This window comes from Triplophysa rosa, linkage group LG6, assembly GCF_024868665.1.
Source record: "Triplophysa rosa linkage group LG6, Trosa_1v2, whole genome shotgun sequence".
Taxonomy (NCBI): Eukaryota; Metazoa; Chordata; class Actinopteri; order Cypriniformes; family Nemacheilidae; genus Triplophysa; species Triplophysa rosa.
Window position 1 is genome coordinate 26,273,732 of NC_079895.1, and position 22,647 is coordinate 26,296,378.

The 22,647-nt window shown below is 39.1% G+C and overlaps 1 protein-coding gene across 3 annotated transcripts in view; it reads right to left on the bottom strand.

Annotated features, from left to right (window-relative positions):
• The window catches only part of ppp1r9ala (protein phosphatase 1 regulatory subunit 9A-like A), a 37,154-nt gene extending 16,404 nt beyond the window's left edge, over positions 1–20,750 (bottom strand). The window contains exons 1-3 of one of the 3 annotated variants that reach the window (XM_057335353.1): positions 20,501–20,750; positions 18,181–20,034; positions 1,856–1,988 (exon numbers count right to left, since the gene is read on the bottom strand). In XM_057335353.1, the coding sequence (XP_057191336.1) occupies positions 1,856–1,988; positions 18,181–19,908 (1,861 nt within the window). In that variant the 5' untranslated portion in view covers positions 19,909–20,034; positions 20,501–20,750. The remainder of the gene's footprint in view (positions 1–1,855; positions 1,989–18,180; positions 20,035–20,500) is intronic. The other 2 variants (XM_057335351.1, XM_057335352.1) reach the window with 2 other exon arrangements.
• Positions 20,751–22,647: the final 1,897 nt, after the last annotated feature.

The window sequence follows — 22,647 nt, forward strand, 5'->3', positions numbered from 1 at the left end:
TGCTCACCGGGAGACTGCTTTTATTAGATATTATTTACTAGAATGATCTTGCTTGTTCTATAAACACCATGTTTTACCTTTTCTGTGTTTCTCCTGTAAAGCTGCTCTGGAACGATCCACATTGTGAAAAGCACAATATAAATAAAATTGTGTTGAATAATTGTCTCCCATCTTAATAATAATGATCCACAAGGCAAAACTGAAGCTTTAAAAAAATGGGTAATTCAGAAACGACCATGAGCACATGACCACAGACTCAACATCAACACCACATCAACACCTGTTTAACCCCATTTTAAAAAGCAATCTGTAACTTTTTTTTGTTAAAAAAAAGAAATGATCAGCACACAACGTGATTCGCGATTGTAAGATAATGTGAAATTTTAGATATTTTTGGCAGGAAAAACCTTTTTTTAAACAAAGGTTAAGATAAGTACGTTTGGAGAAGTTACACGTTGCAACTTTTAATTCACATTATTCTACTTTTTCTGTGGAAAAAATCCTGGCCACTGCTTTTATTATAATGAAAGTGAAATGGGATTAGGGCACAACAAACAAACATAAAAAACCAGGAAACAAGCACCAAAAAAATAACATAACTTCATAATTAACATTATTATAACAATATAACTTAAACATTCTGACATCAGACGATGGCGCGCAAAAATATTTTTAAAGAAATAGTTAACCAAAATGAGATGAGATAATAGCCTTTCGACTAGAGCTGCAGCTATCGATTATTTTAGTAATCGCGTATTCTACTGATTTTCCATCGATTAATCGGGTATTCGGATAATAAATACATTTTCTTTATTAAAGAGCAATACTAAATATACAAGAGAAAATAAGACAGGTCTCTTAAAATGAACAACTAATTTGTTTCCTTTTTAGAAAAATGAACATATTTATTGCTGAAATTGCATAATTAATATCTGTGAAAACTAAACCCATTTAGTACATTCCATTGCCATATTACATTCAAAATGCAATATAGGCCTAATACAAATGTATAAATAAGAAACATTAATAAAAATAGAAAGAATAATTTCAAAGGTAAACAACTAACTTCAGCTTATGCATGATGCATTTAGTTTAATCTAAATTAGTTTGTTTATTTTTTACTATTAAATAGTAGTATATTTGTCCACATAAAAATACAGAGTTAACCGGACTTTTATTTTGGCAGGTCGTCAGAAGACGCTTATTTTTTAGTGTGTTAGCTTCACTCAGTAAAATGTTCTGAAACAAACTCTCAGAGCAACTCTGGAGATGAAGTCCATGTGTTCATGTCCTCATAAAGCGCAGACGCAGACAAATTCATGAGCATCACGTGTGTTGTATGTTAAACTGTGCAGTTCATTCACTCAGACACGCAGAACAGACAGATGACATGTGTAAATAACAGGATTCGACCTCCACTAGTCCGAATCTGGTTTTATGGACTCAATGCAGCCGGAAAACAAGTTTCACTCGCAAACTAGACTAAAACTAAGTAAAATAGCAGTTCACCATTTCAATAACCTCTCTCAGCATGAGAAACACGTGTGAGCGTGTGAACAGACTCAAATGCGTGTGTCTCACGGTGAATGCGTGAGACTTGAGAGCCTGTAACATGTACAGAGTTTAGCGGGCTGTGCGTCAGTAATAACGGTCCGTGGGGAAACGCAGTGCTCCGTGTGTACTGTAGTTAAATGGATTAAACGAGGCTTCGAGGCAACAAAAATTGCCTCGATGATTTTTTGTATTCGAATTACTCGAGGAATCGTTTCAGCCCTACTTTCGACACATAAAAAAGTGCAGAACGTGGCTCCTTTAAAAGATCCCAGACCGTCTGAGGATTCAGTGAAAACTTCACCTTTCTCGATCTCCACAGGAAACACGTCCATCTTCTCCACCCGTTTCTCCAGCTCGTACTCGGCAGATGCGGCCACAGGATCCACGTCATCGTTCCTCCGGTCGTAATCTTCATTGGAGAATGTGCAATACACCTGAGAGACCACAAAACAACACCCCATGACCCCCGATCAACATCAATCACAGCTAATAACACACAATAACCATATGTATTTGAGCTTTGTCATCTTCAACATTGCTCAGCCACATGAAGATCACTTATCTGTTATTGAACAAACATAGGCCATGTTAGCAAAAGCAAAACATGAAAGCAGTAATCAGTTTCTCTGAAGAAGGATCAGAGGAGGCTTTGGTCCTGAAGAGCCGCTGAAAGACGTCTTTGTCTACTGCAGACAAAATCACATCGACAACACATCTAGTGCTCTCAGAGAACCAACCAGAGCTTCCAACCAGCAGGTTTGTAATGTACAACATCTACGTAGTTTTTCATAATTCACGAAGCTTTCTCTATATCAATTGTGAAGAGTGCTGTGGTATTAAAAAAAGTCATTCAGGCCTGTTGTTCAAAATGTGCTTTAAAGCATGGGCGTTTCTTCAAAGCTCTACTGGGGCTTTTCTTGAAAGCCTGCTTTTGACATATTCATCCAATTTAATCATCTTCATTTATTAACGTCCACTGAATTTTATGTAAGACTATTTCCAGTTTGTTTTATACAAGATTTACCATGCTCTCCTGCAAGTTGACATTAAGAACCACTTAAATTAGTTTCAGTGTCTTTCATACAGTATGCTTCAGTTTCTTGTTTCCTCGATATTGACATTGACAACTGTTTAAACTTGTTCGTGTTTATTTTCCGACAAAACGTGTATTTAAGACGAAATGAGATGATCCGTTATAACTTCTGCATCATGGCTGTCGCACACACCATGAACACAACGGCATTTATTCTTTGCGTTTGAAGTCAAGACTTTCTTCACAAACACCTTATGAACGGAGACTTTAAAGCGGCAGTGGTCACCGGACGAGAAGCACAGCGTCTACGACGCGTACCTTACGCATGCTCGATCAGGTTCCAAGTTTACTGCTGACGCAGGATGGGCCACATTTACCTTTGTTTTTATTCGGTTCGAGTTAAAAACGTTCTAACGCTCTTAATCGTTAATCAATGAACAGGTTAGTGCGCGACTTGATGCTTCAAAAAGGAAACAGACCCGCGCAGACATGGATTTCTGCGCGCATACGGTTGATACGGGGCCGTGTCTAGCAGTCGCCTGTCAATGGCGTCATATCCGCGTTACCAAAGACAGCAGATTGTAAGCCTGCAACCTTTAGTCAAAAAAATAATAATAATCGCAGAATGCAGGAAAGTAGACTAGAGGCTGTTACATGATTGTCTGAGGAGCCTAACATGATTCATGTAAGCCGTTACGCTTTCTCCAGATCCTGCATCTCCTTAATAACACGGTCTCTGACATAACCAGGGCTGGATTGGTAATCGGGCATACCGGGTATTGTCCCGGTGGGCCGATGTACTTTTTGGGCCGAAACGGATGCATGGGCCGGAGAGATGGACGGATTAGAAGCGTGAATCGGGCACGTATGCACGCAACGCGGATGCAATTGCAAATCGGACATGTATGCAGGAAAGGCAATGACAGCAGCACAACCTACCACTCGCACAACCCTACAGTGCTCCTGGTAAAAAAAGTTAGTCTGGAGGCCTGTAATATATGTCGGTCTACTGTGCATATTAATTTTTTATTTATAAAAACATACACATACATGCATATATTTAAGAAAAATATAAAATATGAATACATTTATATACAGTATATTTACATCTTTATATATATATATAATTTAAATGATTGGTAAATATAAAGAAATACTTGTAAATATTTCCTAAATCTGTATACATGTATGTGTTTATAAATACAAAATGAATATGCAGATTTCAGAATTAGAGTATGATTTTTTAGAAAGACTTGAACTAATAACTCAAATTCATGAGTCTATTGTACTGATTCATTAAAGAACAGATTCAAGAGTCATTTGTGAGATTCATTAAAGAACAGATTCAAGAGTCATTTGTGAGATTCATTAAAGAACAGATTCATGAGTCTATTGTACTGATTCATTAAAGAACAGATTCAAGAGTCATTTGTGAGATTCATTAAAGAACAGATTCAAGAGTCATTTGTGAGATTCATTAAAGAACAGATTCATGAGTCTATTGTACTGATTCATTAAAGAACAGATTCAAGAGTCATTTGTGAGATTCATTAAAGAACAGATTCAAGAGTCATTTGTGAGTGAATCACACTCACAATCGCAGTCATTGAGAGAGTTCTCACGTTTAATCTATTACAATTCAGTTGGACAGCCAGCCAGTAAAATCTGAGTGAACTATGACTTTTTTGCCATTTTTTACATCTGTAGATACAGCAATTGCAAACAGTGGGACAGGAAGCACACATTCCTTCACAGTATTTAATGTAAACAACAGGCGGGTGAGCAGCAAACTATACAGAGAAGCTCTGTGTGTATCTCCACAGGAGTGACTGAATAAATAGTGTTTGAGTGTGGTCCACACTTTTGTCTCGACTTCCATTAAAATATCGAAACATCCCACCCAACACCCACATTATACAAGATACACCCAATTGTAAAAATTCTTTGATCCCTCACGTCATAACATCCAAGATATACATGAAGTACTTTCTACAGCTGAACACAACACGATTCAGCTAATATATATAACATTATTCATTTATCTTCTGATATGAGGGTCAACATGTTGAAGCTCCAAAAATCACCTCCATCCATCAACAGTACTCCAAATGACTATAGCTGGTTAATAAATGTCTTCTAAACCAAAAGGTTGGTTTTCTCTCACACACCTTTTCATATTTTAGCGAATGATACATCACATATCCATTGCAATATACACATCAGTGCAGCAAACTAAAAAACGGCTGCAGGTCAATTTATCCCTTTAAAGAAGGTTCTTGGAAAAACAAGTAAAAAGTAATTTTCTGCAGTGTTACAGTAACCACAGGAATCTATACGAAGCTGTTAACATATTGAAAATCCATTAAAAAAAACGAGATGGAGAGTGAGAGAGTTTGAGAGAGGAAGAAAGTCAAATAATTGTGGCGTAATTGGCTGTAGAAAACATGTCACAGTATTTGCATGTGATGAATGGCAGGCCTGCACTGACCTCACACTGCTCTGTGGTTACACTTGGCCTCTTTCTCGCTTTCTTTCTCTTTTCCAGCACTCCTGTTGCCATGGACGACCCCAGCAATTCAAACAATGTTCCCTTTCTTCGCTGAAACCTGATCGTTCATCCGCGGTGAGCGAGAAAGAGAATCTGTGCTGTGCCGTTCACACCTGCTTCAGTTACACACGCCAGACAAACATTCACACAGCTTCCTGTCTGACTGTAACGCTTTCCTCTCTCGTCCTCATCCTCACTAAACTAAACGTGAAGATTGCTTACAGACGCAAGGGATCGTGCATAATCATTTTGTATTTATAAGCACATGCACATACATATGTACATGTATTTATTTATATCTAGCAATCATTTAAATTGTATACAAACGTTTATAATTTTTTATATTTTTCTTAAATATATGCATGTATGTGGATGTGTTTATAAATATGCACAGTACACAGACATACATTATGTAAACACAAACTTTTATTCTGGATGCGATTAATGAATCGTTGGACAGCCCTAATTTGAACACGTCTAAAACTCAGCATGTCATTAATGTACCGCTGTAACTCACACATGATGCCATGTGTGACCCTGCCTGTGAAAACCCAGCCAAAAGATTTTTGTGATTAACTTCATCTACATAAAATAGAGAACATCCTACACAATGTAAAAAACATACTGTGAAAATATAATCTAGACAATATCAACCGAGTACGGCCATGTCAAAGACTGAAGTCAAAGTCAAATTTATGCTCTTAATTTCATCATTATTTTGGTTTGGATTTCATACGCAAGGTCACACTTACCAGCCCATATGCATTAGATAACATGTCAAACCAAATGGTGTTATTTTAAAACAAAGGTAGTTCTTTTAAATGATAAAACTAAAGAAACAGCGGATCAAATAAAAAATAATATTTGGATGCTTTTCCGTTGACAACATGTGTAGTTAATGTACTCCACCTGTGGTTTCTCTGCTGTTACACTGGAGTTACCTTGAAGAGAACTGATCTCATATAGCATCTAAAAATCTGTTGGTAGAAAATCATTCAAAAACGGCAAGTATTATTATTCTTTAAATATTATTATTATTATTATTTAAAGGGACCCAAAAATGAAAATTTGGTCATCATTTACTAGCCCTTGAGATGTTCCCAATCTGTATAAATTACTTGGTTCTGCTGAACACAAAGGAAGATATAAGCAAGAATGTTAGTAATTTTCAGTTCTGGGACATCATTGACCACTACAGCAGGAAAATTTTAAATTATGGATGCACCGATATGTAAATGTTCTCCGATAACGATAACCGATAATTCTTTAACATTGGAGGCCAATAACCGATATACAGTATCTAAATATTAATATAAAATTCCCTAAGACTGAAACAAAAGGCAAAAAGTGAACAACTGCTTTTATTTGAAAACATTCACCGCAGAAAACAAAGTATCCATTAGTTCTCTTTTTTCCCCTGAAAATCAGTACCAAGCCTACTTTACACTAGTTAACGATTCTTTAACCTTCAAACTTTTCTGGTATATTTAATAAACAAATTATAGATGTTCTTCCAGAAAATGTTTATAGTAGCCACATGTCTAACAGGTCTCAAGACAGAAAGCATTCAGACAGCAGTCTGATTCAAATAATATGCTTTTGTTTCTATAATTTACACATTCATAAATACTGTATATCTACATACTGTACCTACATCAGCAATGTTTTGCTAATAGCAGTAAGTGAATGATCACGACACAAAGACAGTACTGTACAGTATTTCAACTGCGAGCAGCGCGCAGATTAAGTAGTTTAACCAGAGGAAATTATTTATGATTTATCGGCTTTAATATATCGGCATAAATTTTATTATCGGCCGATACCGATAACATTAAAAATGACCATTTATCGTCTGAATTTATCGTGCATCCCTAATTAAAATGATAGTCAAAGGTGCCAAAGAACTGTTTTCCTTAATTCTTCAAAATATCTCATTTTGTGTTCAACAGAACAAAAAATATAATATACATATAATTTTTCTACTATGGTAGTAAATGATGTCCCAGAACTGAAAATTGCTGACATTGTTCCAAATATCTTTCTTTGCGTTTAATAGAACAAAGAAATGTATACAAGTCTGGAACAATTTGAGGGCGAGTAAATGATGATGACAGAATTTGTATTTTTGGGTGAATTATCCCATGTATTATTCTCTAATAAAAATCGTACAATTCAGTACCATTAAACTCACTCAGCGGCCACATACACTGCCCGTCCAAAAAAAAGTCACCACCTGGATTTAACGAAGCAAATAGGTAAAAGCCTCCCATTGGATTGGAGGTCTAGGTTCAGCAACATTATGTGCCCAAAGAATGAGGTCAGCTGACTACCTGAATATACTGAATGACCAGGTTATTCCATCAATGGTTCTTTCTTCCCTGATGGCACGGGCATATTCCAAGATGACAATGCCAGGATTCATCAGGCTCAAATTGTCAAAGAATGGTTCAGGGAGAATGAGACATCAGTTGGATCACAGGGATTGGAGTCCAGACCTTAACCCCATTGAGATTCTTTGGGATGTGCTGGAGAAGTCTTTCCCATCATCAATACAAGATCTTGGCGAAAAATGAATGCAACTCTGGATGGGACAAAATGGACATTCTAGACATTGCAGAAGCTTATCGAAACGATGCCATGGCGAATGCGTGCCGTAATCAAAGCTAAAGGCGGTCCAACGAAATATTAGAGTGTGACTTTTTTTGGACGGGCAGTGTATTTCTCAGAGTAACTACAGATCTGAGCGTTTTGGAGTTTAAAAAAGGAACATAAAAATTACATTCAATTAAAGGCCTTCAATACGGTGTTGCTGTACCTTAGTAATACATAGCTGAGCTAGCTTGTCTGTTCCCTGACATAAAATAAATTCATATTTCATTTGTACGTATTAATTCATTTGGTAAACTGGTCATTATCATAAAATAAAGCCTTTCAGAATGATCAGGGCAATGAATTAAATCAGCAGTGACGTGAGCAGATCTCTTATATGTTATAGTAGAAACACATTACAAATATGTTAATATTACGGACTATCCTCTTACAACAACCTTCGGTATGTATCTGGAAAGCTAAGAAAGTGTGTCAAGCTTTTGTGGCTTTGAGGATTGGTTGTTTAACTTCCTGGAGTGAAGTGTGGCGAGGTGTATGACAGGTGCAGTTCCACCCTTATCACACACCCAAACACACCGATAATATAACACCCAGAGCACACAAATGCACATTCATAGCCAACACACAGTAAACAGGAAGAACACACATTGTGTTGCTAAATATAACAAGAGACATGTGTGAGGATAAAGGAAACATTCAACTGACTAAAATATAGACAGACAGACAACCATATAGTCTAGGGCAGTAGTTCTCAAACTGGGGGCCGTGGCCCCTGGGGGGGGCCCGAGATGGATCCAGGGGGCCACACAGTTTGTGGCATTTTATGAAATATAGAAATTGATCATAGATTTTATGCAATCAAACATCAGAAAAATAAGACTACCAGACAAAAGAATTGATGTTTCAGCATTATATAACCAAATATGTTTTTGTTTAAATAAAAATGTTAAATTTAAGATAATAAGTCTTTATTTAATAATTATCTTTATTCTATACGTTTGTGACAGGAACAACAAGAAGAAGAAAAAAACTATTTTATTGCAATTCTCTTTATTTTACGTGAATTATTTTATTCTGTTTGAGCAAAAATCAACTTACTGGTTCCTGGTGAGTACATTCCATTGCCATATTACATTCAAAATGCAATATAATGCAAATATATAAATAAGAAACATAACAGGATTAACAGTTATTTAGTTAAGTGTAGCCCGTATGCGATACAGTTTGGCAGGTGCATTAAACAGAGCCGCTTGTTTGTCTGAAGTGCGTTGGTCGTTGTGCTTGTTTCTTTGTGACATTAATCAATGGTACATTTTACTTAGACTAAAACTATTTTGCGAGTGAAACTTGTTGTCCGGCTGCATTGAGTCCATATAATTGCTGGTAAATACATATATGTCGCACTGTACAGCCCTGTTAGGCCCGCACGTGTTTCAACAGCCACAACGACCGCTTTCAGCCTTTGGACATAATACGCACTAGGGATGCCACAATACTCAATATAATATTGAACCATTCGGTACGACCTCCACGGTTCAATACGTGTAAGTGAATTGCGGTTTTGCGTTAAAAATTTTCTGTGCGCTTAATTACAGTGTGAACTGGCTCGGTCCGTGTTTGTCTGTATGCTGAGATAGATAAACGCATCCCCACGAGTAATATCTAATAGCGAGTGGTGGTCGGGCGGTGAAGAGAGGCTGCCTGCAACACGAGAAGCAATGTGCTGTTGTCGAGTATAATGCTGAAGAACAGACGAGAGCTGGCTTTATTGTATGCCCGTTGTACTTAAGTGATAATGTCCAAATTTGGCACATCAAGAATGTATCTATACACTGCATAAGAAAGCAGCACGTTCGCGTTGCAATCAGCACATGCAGAAAGCATCATGCCAAAGTCCATTTAACGAAAGTCATGCCACTCAGCGGCCTTTCGGACAGCTATTTACGTCATAGCAAAAGCGCCTCCAGGCATTTCTTCCAATTTATTGCAATGGCAGTGGCGCACCTTGTTAATATATTATCTTTGGCCTTTCCCATTGAGCGCTAGTGTTTGTAGTGTTACTGCGGTGCGCACGTTTACTTCCATTACAGCAATCGCAAGTTTTGCATTACGTCATTTTAAATACTCTGATGTGCAAAACCTCTTCAAGAAGCTTATTTTACTGGCATGTTGATGAGCAGTAAACCAAAAACTGCTGTGAGCTGCCAGTGTAAATCTTTACATTTATTAAATACACCAGGAATTTGTACAAGTTGTTTTTTTGCTTAAAGATAAGAAAATAAGTCAAGTAAAATAAAGAGAATTTCAATAAAATAGTTTTTTTCTTAAGTTTTTACTGTTCCTGTCACATAAGCATAAAACAATCAAAAAACACTTTAATGTGCCGAAGCCATCAGAACCGAACCGAACCGAAAACCATGGGCCAAAAACCGAGGTTTCGTATTGAACCGTGGGTGAGCTGTATTGTTGCATCCCTAATATGTACTGTAAACATTATGGCACGCGCGCTAGTCAGACACGATCAACTTTGCCGTCTGAAGTCCTAAAAGTTTGGTTAAAGATAAATGTATCAAGCACAATGTTCTCTCACACACACACGCGCGCACAGGCACGAGCGCACACACACACACACACACGGTTGTCAGAGCAGAAATGAAAACCTCTGACCTCGGTATATTTTTCTGTCATTTATTCATAAGCGTCAAAAAATTTGCCTCGATGATTTTTTCTATTCGAATTACTCGAGGAATTGTTCCAGCCCTGGCGCACAGACATACAGACAAACACAGACAGAGCCAGTTCAGAGAGTAAAATAAGCGCACGGAAAAAACACAATTCACTTACGCGTATTCAACTGTGGAGGCCGTACCGAACGGTTCAATTTTATATAGAGAATTGTGGCATCCCTAATAGTCAGAGAGAAAGTTAAAGAGACAGACCGAGAGAAAGAGAGACAAAAATTTACATTCACCTTGACAACCACCCACAACACCCCAACATCAAAATACTGTATAAAAGTGTAAAAACATTAAGGAAAACATTACCAACCACACAGCAATGCCGTGGCAAATAATTCAATTACACTAATGTTACTTTACCGACAGACCAAACATTTTTAAAGGGATACAGAACTCTTTTTTTTATGAAGAGATTTTCCAATCCTGGAAAATTTTCCAAGATTTTCCAATCCTGTATAAAAAAAATTTATTTGTTGAACGCAGAGAAAGATATTTGAAAGAATGTTAGCACCTGATGAATCCCAGAACTATTCGCTTTCCTAAATACTTCAAAATATCTCGTTTTGTGTTCAACAGTAGTCAATGATGTCCCAGTTACTAACATGTTTCCAAACATCTTTCTTTGTGTTCATCAGAACAAAGAAATTAATACATATTTGGGACAACTTGAGGCTGAGTAAACAACGACAGAATTTAAATATTTGGGTGGAGTATCTCTTTAAATCAAGAATGTAAAGTGCTGAGGGGATAGAAGCTAAAATTTACTTCAGCTGCCATTGTGATGTAAACACTTATTACAGACACATCTCAGAATAATCCTGTCTTATAGAGAGATAGACAGACAGACCGAGGGAGAGAGTGAGAGAGAGAGAGACAACTGTATTCCACAGCTTCACAACCACACACTACCAACAAATGTTTTAGGGATCCTCACATGTGGAAGAGCTGAAACAGCTATAATGTTACAGAAGGGGTCGGGAACCTTTTTTAACCAAAGAGCCATTTTTCCAGTTTTGGTTCATTTATTTTTGCAAAAGAGCCATTGCAAAAACTATACAATCTTTCAATGTCTTCAATACTAATAACTTGATTTATGTCCACAGTCTCACTTATGGTCCCTGTGGGGATCAATTGTTCTGTGCCTTCGATAAGAGAACATGTGCACAGACAAGGCAAAAACAGTGAAACAAATGAAACAGAGCATACATCTGGTCACTGTCATGTAGCAAAACTGCTTGTTTGATTAAAAAGAAAATGTTACTAGCATTATTTTTATTTCTGACTAACAGAGAAATGGCACAAATGTGTGTAATATGGTCCCTTTTTATATCACAATGCCTTCAGTGGCTACAGACACATCCAACATTGATCAAGGGAGTTATTATATTCTGTCTACAGAACAAAGAGTCTCTCTCTTTCTCACACTCTGTCTTCATCTACGGTACTGTCTCCGGTTACTGTGAGAGCCGCTCTACTGGCTTGAAGCTCTCTTCCCCTTTGAATCTTGGTTAGCTTAACAGTAGCTCAACACAACTTGTCTTGACTTGCCACTAGAACTGTAGGATTAATCGAAAATAAACCGCACACGATTTGCTGGTTGTCTGCAATTTTTTTTGCGCAGTTTGTCAGTGAAGTAATATGGTTAAATGCTGCTGCATCTGAAAGCCAGAGGGCGCTCTCGCGCAGAAACTCCAAATATACACTGCAGAAGAATTACCATAACACAAATACCCTCTTTCCGAAATCGGCTACTTGCATACTATATAGTAGGCGAAAATAAGTACGTTGTGAATAGTCCGAAACCTCGGTATGAAAAAGTCAGTCGCCGAGAAATGTATTCATACTACTCCCACGTACTGTTTTAACGGTTGGATAGGTACTATTCAAATTCACCACGTACTGTCACAGTATGCGATTTCGGACGCAGCAGTAGTTCCAGGAAATGCCTATGAGCATCTTTCTATCGCTGTTGTTCAAGCCTCCTCAGGTTTTTCATGACAATAAAGGGTGTTGCTTTTTCAAATGCACGTTATTAGCGACTCAAACTTGAAATGCTTTCAGATTGAGCAGCATTTCCTACTGATCACTAGGGCTGCAATGATATATCGTGTAATTTTTATGCTGAGTTTCTCTATGAATTACGGTTAAATGCCGCCAATTCCGAAAGCCAGAGGGCGCTCTCGCGCAGAAACTCCAAATATAGGACACAGGAAACCATTTACACACGTTAGGTACATTCCACTTGGCCGAAAGTGGACTGTGAAGTGGATTTCATAGGGTGTTCAGCCATCTTAAGTGAGATTCCAATCTGAAGGGAGCGAACATGTTCAGTTCGAAGGGCACTGCGAACGTCGTAGGGAATCAGGGAACATCGATACATCACTTCGCCGGAAGTGGAAAATCACCCAACTGCAATTGAGCGCCGCGTCACGAGTCAGAAAAACAAAGGACAAGTTCACATATGCCTTTTATATATTGTAAAAGTTTATTTAATTATTGTTAATTATATTAAATACTGTGGTTTGCTTCACGTGAATATGTGATTTTACTTTTTGTAACATTGTTATGGAGGCTACGCACTCGAGATGATGAATGTATTTATTTGTATTTATATTTTATTGTGCAAAGTAGTTTTCATATGCGCGTAAGGAACATATGTTCACATAGTTGACTTCATTAAAATGTATTTATATTGCATAACAGTAGAGTTTCAAGTAATCAAAGCTGCATCAGTCAAATAATAATATACAAAATTATACTGATTAGATACATAATACGTGTTACGTTTATGTATATTATTTAAAAATGTAAAAGTAAAGTTACACTATTTATTTATATTAACCGTGCCGATGCATTTCTTTGATGACGTTGCAGGGCATTCCAATTGAGCGATTTTTTGTCCACTTCAACGGATATCCCGTGCTCAGGGAGTAGGGAGCAGTGAACACTGCGTAGGAACCCTATCAAATGGAACGCAGCTGTAGTTACAGGAAATGCCAATGGTCATATTCTATCGCTGTTCTTCAAACCTTTTCAGGTATTTTCATGATAACAAAGTATATTTGTAATGATGATGTTTGACAAGTGTTGCTTTTTCAAATGCACATTATAAACGACACAACCTCGTAGTGTCTCGTAGTATCAAAGAGCCGTAGATCACAGAAGAGCTGTGCATAAAACACAGAATCCAAGCCTTTGCGATTTCAGAATCAATGTTAATCGCGATTTATTATGCAGCCCTACTAGCCGCCCTTATGACTAGAAGTGTGCTCCACTACAGCTTATTCTGTCCATTTAAATAGAAGGAAACCACCTGACTGACATGTCAAGTCACCAACTACAGTTCTGCGTTGTGCCAAAAAATTCAATAAAGAACTATGTGTGAGACAAACCACTTAAATGTGTTTTAAAGCATCCATGTTAAAAACATAATTCATCAAATTCACCAAAATAAAAATGTGCAAACACAGCTTTGAGCACTCAGACCCTGGAAATCACTTAAAGCCAGCCAATCAGCATGCGGTTTTGAGAAAGATCAGACGGTCTGGGAAATGCCCATAGGGAAAGTGTCTGACTAGAACACAACTGACAAGAAAATTATTAATAAATACAGTATACACACACAAACTCACTCATTTTGACACTTTCAATGACTGAATTTGTCAAATCATCAGAGATTACACCAAATTCCCATGTTTTCAGTCCAGATTATTTTTGTATTGATGTCATGCAACACAGAATGTGAGTCTATTTACATGTGCTAAACATCAAAAATGACCAGACCAAACAAACATTCATCTGTAAATGAGTGACATTTACTACAGAGCTACCATAAAACTTTCCTGAATCCGACAGACAAGAGACAGATGCGATTAGTATATTTTTAACTGAGTATTGTTGTCTCATCCCAGGCGAATACACATTTACTGCGAGCATCTGAGGGGAAGCTGTGAAAGATTTCCAAAAATTAACAGATGAACTTCGACAGCGGTCCAGAGAGCACTGACCAGAACCGTCTGCTGTGTGTGTTGATGTTGGCTAAAAATGACTCCGTTGGAAATGTACAGACCTTTTTGCAGATGGTACATTTAAATTTACAGCGAGCGGATGATAATGAGGTTATGGGACACTTTTTAAATATGGAAATATTTAATGTTTCATCGACTAAAACATTGCTGCAAGACACTGAACAGACATTTCATCAATCCTCATTTATAGGGATGTAACGATTCACCGTGAGCCGGTTGAAAATCGGTTGTAATGAGCAACGATTCAAATCGGTTGAGGCTTGAACTGAATCGCGATACATTTTTTGAACAGCAGGGGCCGCTATTTTCACTGCAAATCTAAACGTGGATGCTGATATTTCTTAAATGCAAAAAAATCCAACAAAAGCACATACAGTATTAGTTTGTTTATATTAAAGAGACTTTTTCTATTATTAATTTGTTATAAAATTGCAGTTTAGTTTTGTTATTTGAAATAAAACATTATTTTATCATACAAAGAAACGTGAAGCATTTAAGAAATAATGCAAGGGAAGTTGTTCATTTCTAATTTGTTTCAACTCATTTTTTCAAAATAAATCGTGAGTAAATCGTGACTAAATCGCATCGTGAGATCAGAATCGTGACTCGCATCGCATCGTGAGCTGAGTGAATCGTTACATCCCTACTCATTTACATTCACATCAAATGAAACATGCCCTAACCGAATGTTCTCCCAAAACACATCTATAAATCATCCACAGCTGATTTCATTCCTGTCTGATAACCATCATTACATACTACACACAAACAGACTTATGTGTGCCAGTTCCAACAGATACCTCATAAACTACAACCAGAGGATAAAATCTATTTCACTCGGACGTCGAAACACTGCGTCAAGCTTATCAGAAATAAAGACATTTTTATTTTCAGACCTTTCAGATAGAATTATAACAGACGTGTTTGACCAACTATAACAGCAACTCGGCAAACGCTGTTTATCTGAACATGTTAGGACCGAAATGCAACACAATGGTGAAAAATGTCTCCCTCGTGCCAGGACAGGACCTGCAGTTACACACCTTCATTTCACAATCACAGAGNTAAAGCCAGCCAATCAGCATGAGGTTTTGAGAAAGATCAGACGGTCTGGGAAATGCCCATAGGGAAAGTGTCTGACTAGAACACAACTGACAAGAAAATTATTAATAAATACAGTATACACACACAAACTCACTCATTTTGACACTTTCAATGACTGAATTTGTCAAATCATCAGAGATTACACCAAATTCCCATGTTTTCAGTCCAGATTATTTTTGTATTGATGTCATGCAAACACAGAATGTGAGTCTATTTACATGTGCTAAACATCAAAAATGACCAGAACAAACAAACATTCATCTGTAAATGAGTGACATTTACTACAGAGCTACCATAAAACTTTCCTGAATCCGACAGACAAGAGACAGATGCGATTAGTATATTTTTAACTGAGTATTGTTGTCTCATCCCAGGCGAATACACATTTACTGCGAGCATCTGAGGGGAAGCTGTGAAAGATTTCCAAAAATTAACAGATGAACTTCGACAGCGGTCCAGAGAGCACTGACCAGAACCGTCTGCTGTGTGTGTTGATGTTGGCTAAAAATGACTCCGTTGGAAATGTACAGACCTTTTTACAGATGGTACATTTAAATTTACAGCGAGCGGATGATAATGAGGTTATGGGACACTTTTTAAATATGGAAATATTTAATGTTTCATCGACTAAAACATTGCTGCAAGACACTGAACAGACATTTCATCAATCCTCATTTACATTCACATCAAATGAAACATGCCAGCCTCCCTAACCGAATGTTCTCCCAAAACACATCTATAAATCATCCACAGCTGATTTCATTCCTGTCTGATAACCATCATTACATACTACACACAAACAGACTTATGTGTGCCAGTTCCAACAGATACCTCATAAACTACAACCAGAGGATAAAATCTATTTCACTCGGACGTCGAAACACTGCGTCAAGCTTATCAGAAATAAAGACATTTTTATTTTCAGACCTTTCAGATAGAATTATAACAGACGTGTTTGACCAACTATAACAGCAACTCGGCAAACGCTGTTTATCTGAACATGTTAGGACCGAAATGCAACACAATGGTGAAAAATGTCTCCCTCGTGCCAGGACAGGACCTGCAGTTACACACCTTCATTTCACAATCACAGAGAATAAGAGCACAAACAGAGGTGAAGCAAGATGTGGGGGGCGGAACCGACGGAGGTTTTGGATTTCAAGAAATCCTTAACCTTAAGCATCAAACATCGAACTCCTTCAAATCACGCTATTCTTACAACAGAAAACTATCTATGCAATGCATACATATCTCACAAAAAAACAGGACTAGAACACTTCAACAGTATCGTACAAGCGCCAACACAAACCAAGCAGTTAAAATCGCAGTCGCACGTAAGAGATGTTACACATTTCATGCGAGTTTTGCCAGCAGAAAGCCTACAATACCCTTCAGAGAACATCTCAGGTGGAGGAGTGCTTCGGGAACAGACCCATGCTGGTATTTTGGCAGCTTAAGGCCACCATGGCCGTCCCGTGTTTATTTCTCACTTCTAACAGCTCACTGGAAATGAAAAACACTGCTGATCATTGCCAGCAAAGGTGCGGACACATTCCAGAGCGGAGGAATGCATAACATGGAAATGATTAACTGAAACGTGGATTAATAAACATTTGAAGTTCAATGTCCGAAAGCTGGACGGGACAAAAGAGCAGCGTAGAACAGACCACCAGCACCATATGCCAGTGGCAGACTGCCACAGTGCTGTCTGACTGTCATTCGATGGCACAGAACGAGGAGTGTTATTGTGTGTACATGTACAGTAAAGCCGGAGTAATGGTGTGAATATTCTCATTTAAAATGACACGGAACATCTGAACCAAAAAATGATGTTTACGTTTGTAATTGTCATCGTTTAGAAATTGTCACAATTCTCATTAGACGACAAATTAGAAATTCGTTCTTTCATATTAGGGGTCAAAGATAACCTAAATAAGTTCTTGGCAGGCAGTTCTTCACAAAAACAATGAGGGCAAAACATCTCGGCACACGTTCCACTGTTCCACCGACCACCATCACTTCAGGTCATTCCTCGCTCTCTCCATGAACCACCACAATGTCAACAATATTTCTAAAAATATACCCCTTTTCAACCCCCAAAAAAACATTCTGTAAGCAGTCTGCCTTTGTCGCCCAACATGTCAGATATGTGACCTCAGGCTTCACATACAGAGAAGGAACAATTCCATCAGACAAGTCTCAAATGCTTCCTTTCTAAAGCCACAGCGATGTGTCCGACTCCTCATACACCAATAATTCATAAAAAAACAATCATTTCCTGTTCAGATCACAGAAACAGAATGTTCCGCTAATACACAAGACAGAATTATGAAATACACATCGGAGGTCATGTAGTAGTACTTCAGAGGTGTTTTAAAAATAAAAAAAATGACTGGACTGAAGGTAAAAAAGTGAATCTCGCAAAAACGTGTCCATACTCAAAAGCTTCAAATATATGAAAAAAGTTTTTTAAGCCAATTGAAAAACTATTAACTTGAAAGCGTTGAAATGTTTTTGAGAGATTCTCCTAAATACCGTTCCCACTGTCAGCGTGATATTTCTTACCCGAATCGGTTGAGTGGAAAATCGAATTGTCCTCCTTGGAGACCGTTCCTCCTCCTCAGACAGACCTGGAATTTCATCATACTCCTCGTAGACATCTTCATCATCCTCTTCCTCATCCTGCTCCTGGTTCAGAACCGCTTCGCCTTCCTTATCATCCACAAACGCAGCATTCTCGAAACTATAAAACGCAGGTGACGCGCATTCGTCCGGATCTTCCTGTTCGCTCTCCTCATCATCTTCAAGAATGTTATTCTCTCCACGATGACCAACATCCTTCTCTTCCTTTGCTTCCTCTCTCTTCAGCTCTGCTGTCAAAAAACAAGCATCATCATCCTCCTCCTGGTGTTCGGCCTCTGTACTTTTCTCCGTAGGGTTCTGAGATGACGAGACCTTCGGAGCATCAATGAAATCTTCACTCGGTACCTCAGATTTAAGTTCCCTTTGTTGCCTCACCTCCATGAAAACGTCATCCAAAAGCTCGTCTTCGTTCTCCTCACTTTCCGACGACTCGTTCTGGACCGCTACGAGCTCCGCCCGAACCACTCCAACCCTGGTGGCGTCCAGACACAGTTGAGACTGCTCGGGAGCTTTGTCTCTGGATGGGCTCGGAGTTACGTCGTTCTCGTTTTTTGGTACCTCGGGGATCCTCGTGCTCTTGTAAAAACTGTTTGGTGAGGGTAAAGGCTGAAGGTCTCTCGGTTGAGGACTAGGTGGGCTCGGCGGAGAGCGTTTAAATGGGCTGTGGGTAGTAGGAGACAGTGATTTGCTGGTCGGGGAGGTTGGTTTGGATGACGCCGGAGAAACAGGGCTCGTGGACTTGAATGGAGGGCTGCCGACCACTGAAGACTGGATATCCGTTTTAGGCGAGAACGGTTTAGACGTTGTGTCCGAGTTTGGGGACACGGGTTTGTGGCTGGGATCAGCACCAGGGGGGGTTGGTTTTTGGGATATCCCTAGCAGAGATCCTTCGATGGGGCTACTGACTTTTTCCGGGCTTTTAGCTGAAGCTCGTATCGAGTCTTCATTGTCACCATCTGCGATGAAGCTTTCCAAGCGTCTGGAAATGGGCCCCGCGTTCAGTGATAACCTATTGAACTGCTTCGAGTCCTCAACGTCCCTCCTTTCTACCGGCACGGGTGACGTGGGGCTTTTGATGACACTATCTTCAGACGATCCAAAGGACATCCGGCCCCCGCGCCCCTCCTCAGACCCCCTCCCCTGGGACAGGCGAGTAGAAACTCTGCCGGCTACCGGCCTCTCCGCGGAGGGTTGCTCCTTTATCCCTCTTTCAAAGAGCTTTCTGGTGACTGAAAACTTCTCCGCCAGGGTGGTTTTATCTATCTCGAATTCCTCTCCCTGAGGAGTTCTGTGTGCGTTTTGTGCTTCTTGGTTGTTAGCACTACCGAGGCTGGTTTTGTCGGTGCTAACCGGGAACTTAGACACTGGGGACACGGGAGACGTGACGGGTTTTGCCTCCGGGCTCTCCTGCTGTTGCTGACCGTCCATCTGCAGGAAGATGTTCTTGATTTTGTTCACCCGGTTGCCAAACGGTCGCCCTCTCGTGTCCTCCCGGGCGTCGCTGGCTCCATTAGCATAGGATTTGGCGGCGCTGTCGGCTTTAGTCCCATCAAAGGAGCACTTAATGGCGTGGAAGTCCGACGTGTACGCATTTCTATGCGGAGACGCGCTGCGCAGGCTGCGTTCAACTTTGCTCTCGGCTTTGATCATTTTAGTGACCTTTAAAAGCTCCACTTTGAATCTGAATTTTTAGGTACGGTGCTTAATCCTTAGTGGGACAATGCAATGAGCTCTTCCTGGTTCCTATGAGACACTGAATGGAATCCCCGCGCTCATCTGCGAAGAAAAGAAGTATGTAACAATCGCAACTGAAAGAATTTTAGATTGAAATGTTTGAACGCGATTTACACGCAAGCGCGAGAGAAACGTTCGTCTTTTCTGTCATTTCAAATCTAACCGACACTCGCCCGCATGAACATGAAGGAAACTTTGAACTCGGATCAAAAACTTTCCAACAGTCATGTGCAGGCAGACCCATCCGTCTCTAATGATCCAAAGCTCAATATCTGAGCGTCTCCGTCATCGATTAAAGTTCTTGTTAGAGTTTAAACCATAAATCAAAGCGATCTTCTTCAAATGATCAAGCACTTCAAACGATTATCGTTAAACCTGCCCACCAAGCCCACTGAGCTGCTCCAGTCGGGATTCGCCGCGGAACAATAGCCAGCATTAACTTTCAGCAAACGATCAAGTTAAAGTTTCGAAAATCAGTTGTTGCAATCGATTCAACTATTTCTCTTACCTTCGCGAATATCTCATAGTGGTCGGACGCCGGTGTTTGTGCTCTGTGTAATTTAGATATCCAACCATGTCATTTGTTTCACCGCCATGGCTCTTCAGTTTAGTGCTCCTGTCCAAATCTAGAATGAGTGGTTCTTTTGAGTCGATTCTTTTACAAATGATTCTTTCGAGACGATTCGCGTTCTTAAATCGACTGTGAGAGAATTTTCTTGGAAACGTAAAACTTTAATTTTAAACTTAGTGAGAGATGTTGGAAAAACAAAAAAGTCTATCTGACTGAAAGCATAACTGAACCTCAATAAAATCGACAAAATAAAACTCTAGACGTATGCCGTAAATAATGCAGTTCTTTTACACAATTTAACCGAAAACATCATTTAAAAATAGCAACATTTAATATTCACGGCAAATATGTTTTACTCAAAATATCCAACTCTGCTGTGACTGGTGAATCATTTTACAACTGTCCGAACGAACCGATTCGCTATACTGAATTAAACTTCCCAAAGCCACTTCAGCGTTACTCTGCTTCCCTGTTGGACACTACACACACAGACAGATACACACTTCACAAACATGTCGCACAGCCGCGCGTCCCCGATTCCGCTCCATGAGTGCGCACACGAGCACATACCATGGCTGTTAATCCCAACCCCCTTCCCAACTGTGGATTTACTCATCCTACTAAAGCCAAGGTTGATTTAATGAATATTAATTATGTAATGAAGACGTTGCTTCAGAACCTGTCTACAGCGTCGGTCACGTACCCTAATTAATATTCATAAATGATTCATGGTGACACGCGTCACCAAATAACAGTCCCAAACGTACTCTTTAATTTTCGCTGTGGAGGTCGCGGGTTCGCACCTCGTGTTTCGCATTTATACATTTCAATTTGCAAGTATGTGCAAAAATAGTGTATGTAAACAAAGGCCTTTGTGATAGTAGGATTTAATTCGTTTCCCATTTCCACGATTTCAATTTGCATCGCTTAAGTCATGATGAAAATATCATATATATATATATATATATATATGCATATGCATATGCAGCAAAAGTAAAAAAAAATGCATTTATTTGAAAACGTAGCCTATATTTATTGTTCACTTTTATTATTGTGTTTACTAAACATAGCGACACATTTGTTTGTGATTAATTAACATAAATAAACCAATGAAATAAAATAAATGGGGCCACACTGCCCTAAAATACTTCAACTAAGTGTCGGGTTTCAGATGTCGTTCTCCAAACACAAGGATTTTATTTAAGTTTAATTGTATGTTTTCATGCAATTGAAATCAATTTGGTAGAGAATGAGCTCAGTTTGTGCTTGAATACACATCTATCTTGAAACACATGGTCAGAACCGCTGAACACAAGCATGTGGGTTTATTGTGTCAGTGTGATGTGGCAGTTGGAAACATCTCTTCTCAGTTGTGTTCACAGATGTCTGTCAGATTTCCTCCAGTTCTCTTGTTTGGCCATGTGTCACTGAGGGCCTGGTTCAGTCAGATGTGAATTCAGTCAAATAAAGCCATGGCCTGAGGCTAATAAACTTTGATGCTACTTTTACTTTTTTGTATCTTTTTATAGCTTAATAAACCTTACAAAAATGTTAGCTTTTTTGTCTTTAGTGTATCTGCAAGTTTTGTTTAGTTTACTTACATTTTCCAAAAAAATTGTCTGCAACAACATTCTGAATGGATTCAAATGGCAACGGTGGGTCAAATTTGGCGTCTCCCAAAATCTCTGCTCTGAATTTACGAACTGCCCAAATATAGTTTTTTTTCTTTCAATACAATTGAAAGTTTACTTCTACCACTATTCACAATCTTTCATTTCCGAACAGACAATAAATATAGATATCTTAAAAACAGCAAGCAGCTTTGTGAGATGCACTGCGCAAATATTATCCTAAGACAACATACAGGGGCAGACTGACCGGTAGGACATTCTGTCAAAGTCCAGAGCGGCCGTCCCACCGACGGCCTATACGGGCGTGAACAGGGGCGGTCCGGCCATCTGGAGTACCGGAACTTTTCCCGGTGGGCCACTAACGTATGAGGCTGGAATGGACGCTTGGGCCGGACAGACGGCTGTATTATAAACGCAAATGCACGCAACGCGAAGGCATTAGCGAGTAGGACA